The following is a 19,496-nucleotide window of genomic DNA, read 5'->3' on the forward strand; positions in this document are numbered from 1 at the left end:
CGATCCTCCTGTTGCTTCCTAACCTTTGGTATAGATTATGGTAATCAGTTATGTCTCATTGGATTATTTAGTTGATTTGATTGAATGATTATTTTCATACACTTTAATGAGTGCACTACCCTGGCATTGAGTTGCAGTTAATCTGTAGCACTGTTGTACCAAAATGTCAGTCTATATTTATACAATGGGTATAGAGAAGAATCAAATTAAACCCCCCCACCCCCATTAAAATAATTACATGTTGTGACTATGCAACCTGAAATGAAGATAGACACAGTTTTTGTTTTATCCAGCTGTATTTACTCAGTGCAACTTATAACATCCAAGTAAAAGATACCAAGAACACCAACATGTCCAACAACAAAAAAAAAAAACGAAAACAGAATCACTGAGTTGGAAAAAGGATCACCCCCCTCCTAAAAATGATTTGTATACTCAATCAGGTGTAGCTAATCACCTTCTCAATGGCACACAAAGCCTATTAACATTCAGCTGTGATCAGCTGTGACCATTTTGATTAGTTCAGTATGAAAAGAGCTTTCCTGAAACATTTCAGTCCCTGGTAGTGCAACTGAAGCAAACAATCAACTATGGGCGGCAAGGCACTTTTACCGGGATCTCTGGGATTAAGTTGTGGACAGGCACAAGTCAGGAGACGGATACAAACATTTTTTTAAAAGCTTTATCAATGCCTAAGAGCACGGTGAAGTCTATTATTAAGAAGTGGAAGGTATTTGGTACAACACAGACCCTCCCTGGATCAGGATGTCGCTCCAAACTGGATGAAAGCCAGAAGGAAACAGTTCCAAGAATTTATGACAAAGCCTTACATAGTTGGTAAGGTTGAATAAAGACAATAGTCCATCCAGTTCAACCTGTGTGTTTGTCTAGATAATCATTCCCATATCGCTGTATATTGTGTTCGTTAAGATGCACGTCCAAGAGTCTTTTGAAACTATCAATACATTCTGCTGACACCCCTGATTGTGGAAGAGAGTTTCACATCCTTACCACCCTGACAGTGAAAAAACCCCTACACAGCTTAAGGTTAAGCCACTTCTCCTCCAATCTCATTGTGTGGCCTCATGTCCTCTTACACTGAGACTGAATAGTTTCCTACCCACACTGGGATCACCAGTGAGATATTTGTATATCACTATCATATCTCCTCTCAAGCGCCTCTTCTCCAAGGAGAACAAATTTAACGCTTGTAGTCGTATTAGTTTTGTTGCCCTTCTTTGGACTCTCTCTAGCTCCAGCACATCCCTTCTGAGGACTGGTGACCAGAACTGGATGGAATACTCCAGATGTGGCCGAACCAGTGTTTCATAAAGTGGCAGGATTGTAGTTTTTTTCTGGAGTAAATTCTCCTTTTATGCATGCTAATATTCTGCCGGCTTTGCTTGCCGCAGCTTGACATTGCATGCTTTTGCTCAGTCTGCCATCTACTAGGTCCCCCAAATACTTCCCCAACCTGGAATTTCCCAGAGCTTCTCCCCCTAGCGAGTAAGTTGCATTTATATTTTTAACCCCCAAGTGCATTACTTTACATTTTTCAATGTTAAACCTCATTTGCCATCTAGTTGCATACTCCATTAATTTATTTAGGTCCTCTTGTAATGTTTCTATATCCTGCTGTGATGTTATTGCCCTCCTCATTTCTGTGTCATCAGCAAACACTGAGATTGAACTATTTATCCCACCCTCAATATCATTTATAAATAAATTAAACAATATTGGTCCCAGGACAGAGATATGGGGTACCCCACTAACCACTCTAGACCATTCTGAGTATACGTTATTTAACACCACCCTTTGGACGCGCCCCTGTAGCCAGTTCTTTATCCAAGAACAAACCCTATGATCCATGCCTACAGACCTCAGATTGTAGATAAAGCATGGGGCACTGTATCAAATGCTTTTGCAAAATCCAGATACACCACATCCACTGGCCTACCTTTGGTTAGGTGGCAGCTCACTTCCTCATAGAAGGTTGGTTTGGCAAGAACAACCTTTTGTAAACCCATACTGATTACTACTAATGTGCAAAGTTAGTAGAGAAATATCCCAAACTAAAGGCTGTAATTAAAGCAAAAGGTGATTCAACAAAATATTGACACAAGGGTGTGATCCTTTTTCCAACTCAGTGATCCTGTTTTTGAATTTTTGTTATTTTTTTTTCTGACATGGTGTTATATCTTTCACTTGGATGTTATAAGTTGCTCTGAATAAATACCGCTGGATAAAACAAAAACTGTATCTGTCTTCATTTCAGGATGCAAAGCAACAAAATGTGATTATTTTAAGGGGGGGTAATTTTTTTTCAACACCCACTGTAAATATATACTGTATATACCAGATATGACATTTATTTGGGGTATAAAAATTACTTTCTTTAGCCTTCACCTCTTCTCATTAGTTCATAAATTCACTTGTCTTATAGAATTGGACTTTATGTAGATATCAAAAGTCTTAGTTTAGGTGTAAGGTCTTGGTTTCATCTCCTTTCCGCTGGAAGATCCTGCTGTGGGTAAACATTTGGATTACAGTTCCTCCTTTGGTTAGTACCTTGGAAATTTAAACACTAGCAAACCAGACCTTTCAGTTCATTCAAGGTTCTACAAGTAGACCACATATGTCTGGTAGCTATTAACTGCTCTATGATCTGGCTACTGCGTTCTACTAAAAAGCTGTTTGAGCATTGAATAACGGAAGGCCAAACAGATGTCCTAATGTCTATGGCTTAACCCGAAGGCCTGTTCTCTTAAGTTCTGGTTCAGTTGGACAGTGTTTTGTGCAGAAGTTGTTATGGTACCGTTGGGTCGATTGAGTTCTTTCTACAACTCAAGATACACACCACAAGCTGGTTTAAGTGCAGAGTTGCCTAGCCACCTTTGAGGTCCTCCATAAGGTTGGTCAACTAGGCCAAGTCGGTAAGAAAAATACACACCGACTTACTGGCGCAAGAATGCTTATGAAGTAGAGAATTTCTGGAATCAATGTGGCGTTCAATGGAGTAGCCTTGCTTTATAACATTTTTTTTATATTCCCTTTGTTGGTCAACATTCTACACAAAGCCAGATCATTAATCCACCCTTATACATTCCTTCAAATATTGGTCTTCTGTGCTCCTCAGCTTTCCAGCTGTAGAAGATTCATTGGATAAAACTCATTCTCATTCAGGATCCTTCGACCCAACTGGTAAAGAAATTGGCTATACCAGTGAATGCCAACTTGCTGGGATGCCTCACTGCCTGCTGTCACCCCTAGATTGTACAGTACCCGTAAAGGCCAAAAAGCTAACTGTGCCAGTTTCTGTTTTTGTACCAGGGCAAAACAGGAAACCATCACGTCATCCACCAGTATTGTTCCATGCTGAGTGAGTGGGGCATAAATGCCATTTTCTCTCCGCGTACTCAATGAGGTTACTCTAGCTGGCACAAGGCGACCAGAGGCTCCAGATACTAAAATATACTGGCCAGGTCTTACATGACTGGCAAACACCGCTTTGTAGTCAGCGGTCGGTGTGGAAAAATTGTTCGCCACAAAGACGAGATGAGTCGAGGTTAAGGAAAGTGTTCGAGGAGGCTCCATGGTTTTGATTACCCGGAACAAATTCTCTGCTCTAGGATCTCGGTCTAAAAAGGTCACAAAGTCACTGTAGGTAGGACGCCCGTAACTGTCCATGGCCAGGACCCGCATACCAGGGTGGAGTGCTGAGACTTGAATCTTCTCACCGGACTCTAACGTGACCATCGCTGTTCCTGGGAAGCAGCCTCCAGTCTTTGCTGCAGCAGAATGCTCTGAATAAAGGAAGAAAAAAAAAGAAAGTCAAAGGAGGACCAGCATGCCAAAATGAAGAATGTCACATGCTAACATAAACATATGTTCAATAATATAAGATATTTAACTTTCATGTAACTTTAATATTACTATGTGCTTGCTTCTATTTTAGTCTCAAGAGGCTCCAAAGAGAAAGTTAATATTTTTCTATCACAGCACTATTTTACACATTTGATAGTCTAATATGTTCTTTTTTTTTCATTTTTAATCATTCAACACTTAAAAAAAAGCATATTTTGCGTAACCATTTCCTTTAAAATCTATGCCTAATGGCCATTTTAAGGCTAAGGCAATTTTCATTTCAAGCAGGTGACTCCCTGTGTTAACTGTGCATCAGGAAGCACAGGACCAGCAAGGATCACTGTAGTAGTGGCAGCTACTACAACCATTCTGCACTTCCACAGGGATTGGCCAGTAATGGAATATATATTGGTCCAAGCTGGACTGATGTAATTATGCAAAAGAAACACACTATGAATCAGGTAACTCATAACAGGATAGTAGAATCAACATATAAATAATAGGATCGACATCCTACAATAACAATTCTTACAATTATTAAAAGAGAAAAGTATTCTTTGTGCACACCCAGCCATGTTGGAAGACTATTCAACAACTTCACAGCTGTTACAGTTAAGAACTCTTTCCATATGCAGATGTTAACTCTCCATTCCAACTTTGTATTCTGAAGTGACATCTCCCACTCCTGTCAATCAAATCCTATGACGAGGGAATAGGGGGTGGGGGGGAGGTAGGACCGAGCCCCACTGTCTGTGTCTATAGATGCAGGCAGTGGGGCCTGGGAGTAAGCCCCTACAAGTGTTCCCATAGAAAGTGGCTTTCCATGGTGGGCACTCTTTAAAGAGGAGAAGCCAGGAGCGCCCTTGGGGGCCCCGAGAAGAGGAGGATCGGGGCTGCTCTGTCCAAAACCACTACACAGAGCAGGTAAGTATAACATGTTTATTATTATTTTTTTTAGCTTTATAATCACTTTAAAGATGAATTCCATGCTTGGTATATTTATGCATAGTTAGGTCCAGCTTGGCCCAATGTACAGTGGAGAAAATAATTATTTAATTAACACAAAATAACCAAACAATCACCCTCGGTCAGGAGCTCAATGCAAGATTTTGCCTCATGGGGTAAGGAGGACCATGAGAAAAGTGAGGGATCAGCCCAGAACTACACGGGAGGAGCTTGTGAATGATCTCAAAACAGTTTGGACCACAGTCACCAGACAAACCATTGATAACACAATACAGCGCCATGGATTGAAATCCTGCAGCACCCGCAAGGTCCCCCTCCTCAAAAGGGCACATGTACAGGCCCATCTGAAGTTTGTCAATGAACATCTAAATGATTTAGAGAAGGATTGGGAGAAAGTGCTGTGGTCAGAGGAGACCAAAATGTAGCTATTTGGCATTAACTTGACTCGCCGTGTTTAGGGAAAGAAAAATGCTGACACGGGGGTGGAAACATTATGCTTTGGGGCTGTTTCTCTGCTAAAGGTACAAACTGACTTTGCCCCATTGAGGGGCCAATGGACGGGGCCTCGTATTGTAAAATCTTGGATGAGAACCTTCTTTCCTCAGCCAGAACACTGAAGATGGATTATGGATGGGTCTTCCAGCATGACAATGACCCAAAAACATACCGCCAAGGCGACAAAGGAGTGGCTCAAGAATAAGCACATTAAGGTCATGGAGTGGCCTAGCCAGTCTCCAGACCTTAATCCTATAGAAAATTTATGGTGGGAGTTGAAACTTCGAGTTGCCAAGCGACAGCCAAGAAACTTTAAGAATTTAGAGAAGATCTTTAAAGAAAAGTGGATGGAAAAAATCCCTTCTGAGATGTGTGCAAACCTGGTCACCAGCTACAAGAAACGTCTTACCTCTGTGCTTGCCAAGAAGGGTTTCTCCACCAAGTACTAAGTCATGTTTTGCTTGGGGATCAAATACTTATTTCAGTCACTGAACTGCAACTCCATTTATAACATTTGTATTGTGTTTTTTCTGGATTTTCGGTTGATATTCTGTCTCTATCATTTAAAATACACCTATGATAAAAATCATAGACCCTTCAATTCTTTGTAAGTGGGCAAACTTACACAATCTGCAGGGGATCAAATAATAATTCCCACTGCAACTATGTATATACTATACCTGTGGGATCCCTCTAGAAGCTGGAAATCACTGTATAGACACCGCTACTCCAGTGATCTCCACTATACCGTGCCGAGCGGCTGCCCTGCTGCATTGGGAACACAGGAGGTTGGCCGCTGGGCAGGGGCGCCATTCAGAGACCGCTTTGCATTTTCAAATCTCTGATTGCGCAAGGTGGAGAGTGAAATACCCCACCTCTCCACCTCGTCCGATCGGAAAACGCTTTGTATTCATTGAGGAGATGCAAAATGATCTCTGAATGGCTCCCCTGCCCAACGGCGGACCTCCTGTGTTCACAATGAAGCAGGGCAGCCGCTCCGCACGGGATAGTGGGGATCACTGGAGTAGCGTTGTCTATAGAGTGATTTCCAGGCTTCTAGGGTTTCCGTGGGTATGGTATATACATTGTTACATTGATCCAAGCTGGACCATGTAAAGAAATCCATGCCTGGAATTCTTCTTTACATTCAATCTTAACTCTATTCCTTCAAAAAAACGACCGTGCTGCAATCTCTGAAATGCTGCTGCCAGTAATAGACAGAACCCAGTATTGTTAACTGTACATGTTAAAAGCAGGCCCTCCATTGAACAGCACTGGGGCCTGGCAATGGTCCACCAAAGGCCACTGTGGGCCTGCCAGATGCTCTCTATTTTTGAAAGTACCAGGATCAGTGCTAAGGGCGGTTCAGGTACCAAAGGTAATGTGGTGAATTTTTTAACATTTTTTATGACAGGTTTCCTTTAATTGCTCAAAACATGAGGCTGCATTCACACCTGAGTTCGGAAAACGCTCATCTCAAAAGTTCAAAAAACGCCCCAACAAGCAAAATCCCATTCATTTAAATGGCCCCTGTGCACATCTGAGTGTTCTGTCCCCTGAAGCTCAAAAAAGTACAAAAGCTTCCTTTTAGGCAGGTTACAGGCGTTTTTCTGCTTTTTTACATTGGTGACCTTTTGACCTGTACAAAAACGCGGTAAAAATGCACGACTTTAAAAATGATACGCTCAGGTGTGAATGCAGCCTAAGCCTAGTACACACAGGCCGAATGTCTGTTGACATTCGGCCCTTGTTTATGGCAGCCGGTTCGATAGAAGCTGGTCGTTCGCCCGTCTTCTGTCCGACGAGCATGCTGGAAGACCAGCAGCCGACCGACTCCCCATCAGCGAGTGTTCTGGCCGCCCCCCTATCAGAACACAATGGAACTTCAAGGGAGATCATTGTACTAACATCGGAGAGCTGTCAGGTCTTTTTCGTTCTAACAAAAAAAATTTAATAGTGTTGGCTTTATCCTGGGACAAACAACTCTCACACCCCCCCCCTCCCGCCCAATTCTCACACCAAATATTTTCATATTATTTTTATACCTTCCCCATCCAAAATTAGAAAAACAGCAATAATAGTAATCATATGACACTTATTAGGAAACTCATTTCCCCAAAAAAAAAAAAAAATTGATGATTTTGACCTTTTATTTTAGTCTTTATATGTCTTTTTATTTTGCTATTTTTTTTTTATGCCAAAAATGTTGACCAAAAAGAAAAAAAAGCCGTATTTTCGGTATTCTCAAAATAAAAATGTTGTCGACGAAGCCATGGAGAGAAGACAGAGAAAGGATAGAATAAATAGCCCGTCATCGGCCCCGTGTGCTTACAAACACATCCGCCCCGAGAATGGACGCTGCCCTCATCCCACAAACCACAAATAAAAATTAGGAGCATAAACAAGAAGATACTGCAAATATTGAGCTGGGCACGGATCCGACGACGGCGGCGGCGGTGGTGGTGGTGCCAGGTGCAGCGGGGGTAGGCTGTTGTGGGCACTTATTATACCAATGATGCCGTCAGGCAGACATCTCAGAATAGGGGGGCACAGGCTATGCCTCTGCTGTCTGATATAATGAGTATCATGTGCCCTCCACTGTACAATATAAGGATATTATAGGGCACAGGTGGTGTTCCCACAATACAAAGCCAGAGGTTTCACTCTGGACGCAAATCAGCTTACATATACCATGCACGCCCCCCCCCCCTCCCCCGGCCTGCCTGGCATCCGCTGTGATTGTACACATCGGGAGTCTGTCAACAAGTCCCGGCCGGGACATGCTGATTGGCTGTGTGCAATCACAGCCCAGAGCCCTGTGTTGGTAAACAACACAGAGCTCTGTACAGAGGGAATGATCTGTCAGTTTCTCATCCCTGCAAAGAAGGGATAAGAAACTGAGAGATCCCTTAGTAAAATCAGCTCACTGTACACATAGTTAGCCACACTTTTAACCCCTTGATCAGACTAGATCCCAGCCAGTGTCATTAGTACAGTGACAGTGTATAGTATTAGCACTGAACACTGTATTAGTGTCAGTTTCACCCCAGCATCGGTTAGTGTCAGATTGGCCGCTGCACTATCAGTCCCATTATAAGTCACTGATCACTGCCAATAATAGCATCAAAAAAATAAAAATTCCAGTATATCTCCCATAGTTTGTAGATGCAATAACTTTCACGCAAACCAATCAGTATACATTTATTGGGATTTTATTTACTAAAGACATGTAGCGGAATATATTTTGGCCAAAACTTATGAATAAATTCGATTTTTTTTTAAACATTTTTGGATATGTTTTATAGCAGAACTTTTTTTTCAAAATTTTCTTTTTTTTTGTATTTTTTTGTTATTGGATATGTTTTATAGCAGAACTATTTTTTTCCCAAAATTTTCATTTTTTTTTTTCGTTTATATCGCAAAAAATAAAAACCCAGTGGTGATCAAATGCGTGGCATGACCGTCAGTTATCCTGCGACAGGTTGGCTCGGCTGCACAAATCGCTGAAGGGGTACGTCGGGCTCATACATGGCGATCTATAGGAGCACACATAGGCCAGCGGGGGGGAGCCAATCAGCGGGTCCGGCGGACTCGATGTCCGCCCGCGATCGTTCCCCGCAGTGACAGAACGGGGATCTGCCATAGTAAACAAGGCAGATCTCCGTTCTGATAGGAGATCACACAGAGATCCTGTCTTTCTGCTATGGAGGGAGACAGATCTGTGTGTTGACCCAAGCAGCCCATCCCCCCATACAGCTAGAAACACACTGAGGGAACACATTTAACGCTTTGATCGCCCCCGATGTTAACCCCTTCCCTGCCACTGTCATTAGTACAATGTCAGTGCATATTTTTAGCACTGATCACTGTTATGCCCCGTACACATGATCGGACATTGATCGCACATTCCGACAACAAAATCCATGGATTTTTTCCGGATGTTGGCTCAAACTTGTCTTGCATACACACGGTCACACAAAGTTGTCGGAAAATCCGATCATTCTGAACGCAGTGACGTAAAACAAGTACGTCGGGACTATAAACAGGGCAGTAGCCAATAGCTTTCATCTCTTAATTTATTCTGAGCATGCGTGGCACTTTGTGTGTCGGATTTGTGTACACACGATCGGAATTTCCGACATCGGATTTTGTTGTCGGAAAATTTTATAGCAAGCTCTCAAACTTTGTGTGTCGGAAAATCCGATGGAAAATGTGTGATGGAGCCTACAAACGGTCGGAATTTCCGACAACAAGGTCCTATCACACATTTTCCGTCGGAAAATCCTATGGTGTGTACGGGGCATAATAATGTCACTGGTTCCCAAAAAAGTGTAAAAAATGTCAGCTAGGTGTCCGATCTGTCCGCCGCAATCCCGCTAAAAATCGTTGATCGCCACCATTACTAATATAAAATAAATAAATAATAAAAAGTCCTTAAGTCTTTCCCCTATTTTGTAGACGCTATAACTTTTGCACAAACCAATGTCAAAGAACTGGAGAATTTCTTGCTGCGCACTGCAACACGTTAGCACGTTGTGACACATTGTGCTGCAACCAGGGTGGAATCAAAATCGATGATTTAAAAAAAAATTTAAAAATCTGATTTTTTGGATTTCAATCAGATTTTTATTTTTATCAAATTTATTTTAATAAAATGCCTTTGGTGTAAAAATCTATCTAAAGATAGTTTTCTATTTAAGATACATTAATAATTTAGTTTATTCGGCATGAAATGGAGCTTAGTTATGTAGCATGAGGCTGTCTATTCTGCAATACAGTACAGTGGAACCTTGGATTACGAGCATAATCCGTTCCAGGAGAATTCTTGTAATCCAAAGCACTCGCATATCAAAGCAAGTTTCCCCATAGAAGTCAATGGAAACGAAGATAATTTGTTCCGCATTGACTTCTATTTCATGCAATACTGCATGTGGCCTGAAGTGGGGGGGGGGGGCGCCGGAGAGCCTCAAATACTTGGGAACAGCTCAGCTGAACGCGGAAAGCCTCGGAAAGGCTCAGAAACACTCGGTAACTGAGTTTTTCCGAGTGTTTCTGAGTATTTCTGAACAGTTCCCGAACCGCTCTGAGTGTCCCCGGCGCCCCCGCACCTCTGGACAAATGCGGTACTGCACACCCCAATAGCTTGAATTCTGTTCGTTTTGCGAGACAGCACTCGCAAACCGAGTCAGGATTTAAAAAAAAAAAAAAAAAAAGTTGCTCGTCTTTCAAAACGCTTATTAACCACTTTACTCGTAAACCAAGGTTCCACTGTATTTACATTTTTGGTAAATTCATTCAATTATTCCAAGCTCTACAAGCTGAGATAACATGCACTGCATTGATGCATTCACACAATTTCACAGTAACCATGAGATAAAACAAAGTTCAGGAATATTCCTTTATCCCATTGTCTTGCAAATCTATGTACACTACAAACTGTACGATTGAATTGGTTCTGATATCGCTGTTTTACTAACCTGACAGCTTATTATTCTAAATAGGAAACCTTCATTTTATTTGCAAATATTAAAGATTCAAACTACCAGCAAGAATAAGTCCTTACATTTAAAGAACACCTGTCATTTGATCCATCATGGCAGTGCCTGTCAGCGGGCATCCACTCACCCGCTGCTGCCACGTCCCTCACCTTGTTGTGTCACTGCCGCATCACCAGCCGTCTCCCATTAAAGTGAATGGGACTGTCGGCGAGTCAACAGAGGGGCAGAGGAGGAGCCAACAGTGGGTCAGAGGAGGAGCCAACAGTGAGTCAGAGTAGGAGCCAACAGTGGGTCAGAGGAGGAGCCAACAGTGGGTCAGAGGAGGAGCCAACAGTGGGTCAGAGGAGGAGCCTCTGGGGGACAGAGGTGACAGTTGTGGGACAGAGAAGACAGTTGTGGGACAGAGATGACAGTTGTGGGACAGAGATGACAGTTGTGGGACAGAGATGACAGTTGTGGGACAGAGATGACAGTTGTGGGACAGGGAAGACAATTGTGGGACAGAGAAGACAGTTGTGGGACAGAGAAGACAGTTGTGGGACAGAGAAGACAGTTGTGGGACAGAGATGACAGTTGTGGGACTGAGATGACAGTTGTGGGACACAGATGACAGTTGCTCTTTAAAAATTATGATTTAAATCGAGTTGATTTAACTCAAGTCTTTTTATTAGTGATTTAAATCATGATTTAAATCGGGATTTAAATTGACTTGATTTAAATCGAATCCGCCCTGGCTGCAACGCATTTCTGTGGGAAGAAGCATTAGGGTCCCATTCAGAAAACATGGCAATGCCATTGCACCAACGCATTCATGGGCATTGCGGTAAAGCCTGCAAGAACGCGGTACTATAGTGTGAATGGGCCCTTATACTTACAGGGCATCCAGTGCTGCCATAGACACACCACTGGACCAAGCTGCGGAGGTGATGTATGGACTATACATAGTAACCAATTACATTTCAGTACGGGCAATGCAAAGCCGGATTCTGATTGGCAGCTGGAAGCTGTACCATGATCCTTGCATTACCTCTGGTAAGTAAACGGTGCTGTTTAGGAGCGGCGCCCTCCCTCTGCCCCCCTCCGGCGCACACGCCTCAAACCCCTGTTTGCTTTTGGTTTAAATATAGGTGATCAGGTCGTTTTGAACTTTTCCAAGGTCCTAACTGTGAGTATTTTTAATATCCGTCTTGTTTTGCTGGGCTGGGCGATGTGTTCCCTGTGGTCTCGGGATGTGGGTTTAAGATGCTGCAAGTAACCACAGCGGGAGCAGTCTGGCAGGAGTCAGCGCAGAGCCGGCCAGCCTTCTCCTCCCTCTCCTCTCACCTCCTGCCTGTCCCTACCTTGTCCTCCTCTTCACTCCTCGCTTACCCTCCACCATCTGTCCCCACCTAACCTCCCCCCCCACCCCACCCCGTCCTCGCAGCCCCGAGCAGGCTGGCCACCAGTCATGTCCTGTACATCATCCAGAACATGCAATGCCCTATTACAGATCTTCCTTCTCATTGATACTGCATGGCAGCTGTCAGGCAGGTATTGCACACCAAACCAATTAAAGAGAACCTGTCACCAACCTAAATGAAAATTGCAGATAAAAGCACAAAAAAAAAAATCCTTCATTGCGTTAGCTCTGTGAGTCTTGTCTTTTGGTTAATTAAAGATTCTGAAAAAAAAAAAAAATCAAACATTTTAAAGTGCAAGTTCACCTTCAGCAAGATTTTCCAACCTCCCCCATGCAATTCCATGACCTCTGCATAGTACATCCCATTGCTCCTCATGTTTTAAATGGTGCACCTCCTGCCCTTACACATGGAGGGGGGGGGGGGGAACAGGTGGTTCCTTGATCCCCCATGCCCTGCCATTTGCATGACAGTCTGGATCTTACAATTGTGCGCCCCCTAGTGGCTGTTCTAGGCAGTGCAATCAGCCCACGCCACAGACAGTGCACAGGCATAACCCCCCAACATTTTGAGCTGGGAATTATTATTATTACTATTATTATTATTTAAGGTACTTATATAATGCCGTCAATTTACGCAGCGCTTTACATATATATTATACATTCACATCAGTCCCTACCCTCAAGGAGCTGACAATCTAAGGTCCGTAACTCACATTCATATACTAGGGCCACTTTAGACAGAAGCAATTTAGCCTACCAACATGTCTTTGGAGTAATGAGGGACACCTACTAGCAAATGTATGTAGGCATAGGACACGCCCCCTGCCACACCCCCTTAAAGGAGAATTAACAAAAAAAAAAGTTTTATTCAAAACGGAGATCCACCCAGAAATGGAATTTCCGCTGTCCGGATTCCTCCCCCCCTCCGGTGTCACATTTGGCACCTTTCAGGGGGGAGCAGATACCTGTCTAATCCAGGTATTTCCTCTCACTTCCGGTGAAAAAGCGCCGCAGTATCCGCGGCAATCTACGCCATGCTCAGCCCCTCCTCCATCCCCCCCCCCGCTGTGTTCTGGGAGACACACAGGTCCCAGAAGACAGCAAGGACCACTCAGAACGCGCAGCGCGAGTCATGCATGCAGCAGTAGGGAACCAGGCTATGAAGACGCAAGGCTTCACTTCCTGATTTCCTTACCGAAGATGGCGGCACCTCCACCCGAGAGCCGAGGGACGGGTCGGCTTTGGGTGAGGACATTGCGGGCGCCCTGGACAGGTAAGAGTCCTTATTTTAAAAGTCAGCAGCTGCACTATTTGTAGCTGCTGACTTTTATTTTTTTATTTTTTTCTCTGACGGAACTCGGCTTTAAATCAACTTCAATCCAATCTAATCTAAATCCAATTTTAAAAGTGCTTTTTTTTACCACTACTATTCATTTATATTGGCTTTTAAAATTTAGTGGTAGTAGTAGTAATAGTAGTGGTAAAAAAAAAAGCACTTTTAAAATTGGATTTAGATTAGATTGGATTGAAGTGGATTTAAAGCGGAGTTCCGTCAGAGAAAAAAAAATGTAAAAATTCAGCAGCAACAATTAGTGTAGCTGCTGACTTTTAAAATAAGGACACTTACCTGTCCAGGGCGCCCGCGATATCCTCACCCAAAGCCGACCCGTCTCTTGGGTGGAGGCGCCGCCATCTTAAGTAAGGGAATCAGGAAGTGAAGCCTTGCAGCAATTTATAGATTGGATGAAAGGTTTAGCGCTGGGAAACACTTTTTGAAAGATAAAAAGTGCATTTTATATACAACTATATAGATGAGACCAAAATGAGGGACACACGAGGAGGACAGAGGGACTTTGCTCCAAATCAGGGACAGTCCCTCGAAATCAGGGACAGTTGGGAGCTATGCACGGGGTACACGCCTTTTCGAGCGAGAGCCCATCCTGCCGGCTCCCAATCAGGACTAGAGACTGAGAGCCGTCTATGAGTGCGCTCTCGGCACAGAAACCGTGGTTGCCCATGGGCGCCTCTGCGCGGCATGTGAGCGTTAAAGCCCGCCCTCTTTGCCGCCACACATATGCGTTACGTAAAGGTTAAAAAAGCATTGTAGCTTCCCTAAAAACAAACATGACATGTCTTAGCGGTTAGCACTTCTCCATGCAGCACTGGGATCCTCTGTTAATTTCCCACCTATATATATATATATATATCTCTGCATGGAGTTTGCATGTTCTCCCAGTGCTTGTGTGGGTTTCCTGTGGTTTAATTGGCCCTAATATGTGTATGCATGTGAGATAGGGACCTTAGTGTAGACCCACTAAGAGCAAAGACTGGTGTAAATATAATTATATATATATAATACATATACAGTATATATGTAAAGCACTGTGTAAATGGTCTGCACTATAAATACCCATAAATAAATAAATGTTATATTGGTAATCCTGCGTTCACTTTGATCACCCAATCATGTGTAAGGAAAATGTGAAAAAAAAACAGGATTTTTTTCCCAGCATATGATTGGGTATTCTAGGTGAATACAGCGCCACCATATTCACATTGTTAAGTGAACAGTGTTTAGTACATGAGCTCCATGGACTCCGGGGAGAGGACTGTGTAATGCAGTGTACGGGGCCCGCCGCACACCTCCTCCTCCCGCACACTGTGAGCTCACAGCAGGATGAGACCTGCCCGGACCAGCTCGCTCTCAGCTACATCTAATCATTAACCACTAATTGCTGAAAAATCGAGATATGCAAAAATCATCTCCATTTACAAGCCCATTGTCTGCAATGTACCGGATATGGCAGAACGTGACACGGCTCACCTTTGTCACAGTGCCTTATGTCACCCATTAACCCTCGCCCTGACAAGGGGGCCTTGCCATGGAAAACAGCAGCTACAGGGCAGAGGAACATGACAGGTGACTTCCCGCAATCCGGGATTCAGATAGATAGATAGATAGATAGATAGATAGATAGATAGATAGATAGATAGATAGATAGATAGATAGATAGATAGATAGATAGATAGATAGACAGAAAACGATAGATATGTAGACAGATTAAGAGAGATAGATAGATAAAATAAGATAGAATAAGAGAGAGAATAAAATAGATAGGAAGATATATAGAATTGGATAGACAGTGGCGGCTTGTGCTGTATATTTTGAAAGGGGGGGGGGGGCGGTGTGCGGCATACAAGACAAATCCCGCCGCCCCCCTCCCCCCCCACCGGTTGGTCGGTTGGAACCACACTTACCCAATCTAGGTCGCGTGCAACTTTGGCCGCTCCCTGCGTCTCCTCCTCCTCGATGGCGGATTCCTCGGTGGCAGCTTCACCCTGCCTCTCGGGCTTCATGGCGTCCTTCTCCTCCTTCCCTTGGCTTGGCGGCCAATACAATTGATTCTCCTCCTGGCCAATCGGGTCTCAAGACCTGCTTCCTGATTGGCCGGGAGAAGAATCAGGAAGACAATAGCGAATATTAATTCGCTATTGTCACACAATTGTACAAAAAACAAGATTGGTTAAACTCACAAGTGCTTTTTTTACCACTACTATTCCTTTATATTGGCTTTTGGAATTTACAAATGCAGCAATTTAGAAATCAGATGAAAGGTTTAGTGCTGGAAAACACTTTTTGATAGATAAAAAGTGCATTTTATATACAACTATATAGATCAGACCAAAATGAGGGACAAATGAGGGACAGAGGGTCATTACTCCAAATCAGGGACAGTTGGGAGCTATGGCAGTTGTCTCTGACAGTCACTATAGGGGTGTGCGGTGCTCTCAGGTCAATGCAGCCTACTAGAGTCCATCAATGCAACCTCACCAGCGCCCATCAATGCAGCCTGCTAGTGCCCATTATTTATTTATTTCAGGTACTTATATAGCACTGTCAATTTACGCAGCGCTTTACATATACATTGTACATTCACATCAGTCCCTACCCTCAAGGAGCTTACAATCTAAGGTCCCTAACTCACATTCATATACTAGGGACAATTTAGACAGGATCTAATTAACCTACCAGCATGTCTTTGGAGTGTGGGAGGAAACCGGAGTACCCGGAGGAAACCCACGCAGGCACAGGGAGAACATGCAAACTCCAAGCAGGTAGTGTTGTGGTTGGGATTTGAACCAGTGACCCTTCTTACTGCTAGGCGAGAGTGCTACCACTACACCACTGTGCCGCCCAGCCCATAAATGCAGTCTATCAGCACCCATCAATGCAGCCTCACCAGCGCCCATCAATGCAGCCTACCAGTGCCCATTAATGCAGCCTCACCAGCGCCCATCAATGCAGTCTACCAATGCCCATCAATGCAGCCTTACCAGCGCCCATCAATGCAGCCTATCAGCGCCCATCAATTCAGCCTACCAGTGCCCATCAGTGCAGCCTACCAGCGCCCATCAATGCAGCCTACCAGCGCCCATTAATGCAGCCTCACCAGCGCCCAACAATGCAGCCTACTAGTGCCCATCAATGCTGCCTACCAGCATCCATCAATGCAGTCTACCAGTACCCATCAATGCAGCCTACCAGCGCCCATCAGTGCAGCCTACCAGTGTCCATCAGTGGATGTTTGCTTGCTTCCATTCATTCGGGAGTTGGGACACAGTTCTCCGCCGCTGCTGCTCCTCTGACACTATGTGCGAACGGAGCGGTGGCTGCCTGCTGATGCTGAGACTTAGTTGCTTGCTGCAGAGAGAAGAGAGTGGAAACACCAGTGGCCAGGCGCCCCTAGGCAGCAGTGCGCCCTAGGCGGCTGCCTAGTTTGCCTAGTGGTAGCACCGGCCCTGATAACACACCACAATGTAGTACCATGCTGGTGGGTGGCCTTAGTTCAATGGGGTGCCATTCAAAATTAGGCAATGCCTGCTATATGCATTACCACACGTTTCAGTAGCGCAAATGGGCCCTTAAACCCTAACCCCTATTCCAACACATTTTTACCCACAAAAAAAAAGCCAGCAAAACTGAGGGTGAGACCACACCTACTCACTAAATGCTGCACCACTCTGGACTGACACTATACTGGGAGCACTGGGATGGGGACATGGAACCGTTATACTATATACCCCCCTGCTATAATAATAAACCGTTTTGTGGCCCACTTTATAACCTCATAGAGGAAAACCTAAAAGGAAGGATAGACTGATAAGAAATCTGTCCGTGCATGAGGGAGGTTATCTCTATATTTCCAGCTGCAAATACCTGTAACATTGTCACCTGCCAAAACCTCCTGAAAACAGCGGAGAGAGGCGGTTTTCTGCACATCTTCAATTATTTTTGAATGAAGCAGCTGTTTTCTAAATCAAAGGAAAAAAATGAATGCTAATATTTGCAGTTTCTTTTTTTTTTTATTAGCTCGATCCCTTATTTCTGGAAATAAAGTGAAACTCTGGACAAAAATAAAAAACGACATATGATGCAATTTATAGAATGCTTGTACATAGTACTTGCCTTGCTACAACCACCCAACTGGGTGCAATGTGTGCATTTGCGGTGCTGGTGGTGCAGCATTTAGGTTAAAAAAGGCGCTGACTAGGTGAAATATTACCTCCTCACCACCTGTCAAATGCCCCTGAAAAGCCATTTGAGCGCGGACCAGTTTTTAGAAGTGCGGCACCTGACTTACCCTTGGACCAGTGGTGGCTGGTGTTTTTTTTTTGGGGGGTGGGGGGCAAACAAACACCCAGCCCCCCCGCTTTTTGCCAGTTGGTCCAGCAAATATTCATTCGCTGTTGTAATACACCTGAGTGGGCGGAGAGTGCATTCTCTGCGACCCGTGCTTACCTCATCTAGGTCGCAGGCAACTTTGAACTTTGGCCACTTCCTGCGTCTCCTCCTCCTCGGCGGCGGCTTCACCCTGCCTCTCGGGCTTCATGGCATCCTTCTCCTCCTTCCCTCGGCGTGGCGGCCAATACAATCGATTCTCCTCCTGGTCAATCGGGTCTCAGGACCTCCTTCCTGATTGGCCGGGAGGAGAATCAGGAAGACAATAGCGAATATTAATTCACTATTGTCACACAACTGGGTGGGCTCAGGGCGCAGTGCTCTGCACCCTGAGCCCACCCTATTTTGAAGCCAATTAGAGCCTCAGGCTTTAATCATATGCTTCTATAAAAAAACAAAACCCCATTGGAATCCATGCGTCCGGCACCCCGCATGTAGATTAGGGGCCGGGCGCATGGATTAAGGGGGGGCAGCGCCCCTGCGCCCCTTATGGACGGGCCACCACTGTAGATAGATAGATAAGGTCTGCCTGATCATGTGACCACTGTGATTGCCGGCCCCTGACCATTACTAGGCTGGCAGTTGTCATACCTCCCAACTTTTTGAGATGGGAATGAGGGACATCTATCAGCAAAAGTATGCAGCCATAGGACACACCCCCTGCCACGCCCCCTTAAAGGAGAATTGTACAAAAAAAGAGATTGGTTAAACTCACAAGTGCTTTTTTTACCACTACTATTCCTTTATATCGGCTTTTGGAATTTACAAATGCAGCAATTTAGAAATCAGATGAAAGGTTTAGCTCTGGAAAACACTTTTTGAAAGATAAAAAGTGCATTTTATATACATCTATACAAATCAGATCAAAATGAGGGACAAATGAGGAGGAATGAGGGACAGAGGGACATTGCTCCAAATCAGGGACAGTCCCTCGAAATCAGGGACAGTCCCTCGAAATCAGGGACAGTTGCATTTTTTACATTTCTTTCTTGGTCCTTCCTTTTTCACTAGTCTCATGGTTTGCGACACTATGATCCCGTTCGGTCTGTGCTGCTGGGACCTGTGGAGTCCCGTGTAATGTTCGTGCTCCTGCTCTGTGCTATGACTCTACATGCAGCTGTTCAGAGTGCTGCACATGCAGCCAGCAGGAGAGGGGCACAGAGCAAAAGCCAAAGCAGTGATTGTCAGCGGCTCTGTGTCCCTCTCCTGCTGGCTGCGTCTGCGTTGTGTGTTAGGTGCGTCATCGCACCTTACATCACCTATTAACATGCGGTGCATTAAGGCAGCCTGTTTAAATATAATAAGGGGCTGCCAACACACTAGCATGTGAAAAAAAAGCCATAACACACAGGGCTGGTGCAAGGATTTTTGACATCCTAGGCAAAACCTAATTTTGCCGCCCCCCTGGCTCTATCCCTGGCTCCACCCCCTTTGCCATACCCATGTATACCCCACCTTTTTAATGAAGCACCCATCAAATGCAGACCACCAGCACCCATCAAATGCAGCCTACTAGTGCCCATCAATGCAGCCT

General features: G+C 44.4%; 1 protein-coding gene across 1 annotated transcript in view; it reads right to left on the bottom strand.

Moving 5' to 3' along the window:
- Positions 1-287: 287 nt before the first annotated feature.
- Positions 288-19,496, bottom strand: part of LOC141147204 (indian hedgehog protein-like) — a 158,679-nt gene continuing 139,470 nt past the window's right edge. Inside the window, exon 3 of the mRNA XM_073634362.1 lies at positions 288-3,803. Within this exon, the coding sequence (XP_073490463.1) occupies positions 3,133-3,803 (671 nt within the window). The 3' untranslated portion in view covers positions 288-3,132. The remainder of the gene's footprint in view (positions 3,804-19,496) is intronic.

This window comes from Aquarana catesbeiana, linkage group LG06, assembly GCF_042186555.1.
Source record: "Aquarana catesbeiana isolate 2022-GZ linkage group LG06, ASM4218655v1, whole genome shotgun sequence".
NCBI lineage: Eukaryota > Metazoa > Chordata > Amphibia > Anura > Ranidae > Aquarana > Aquarana catesbeiana.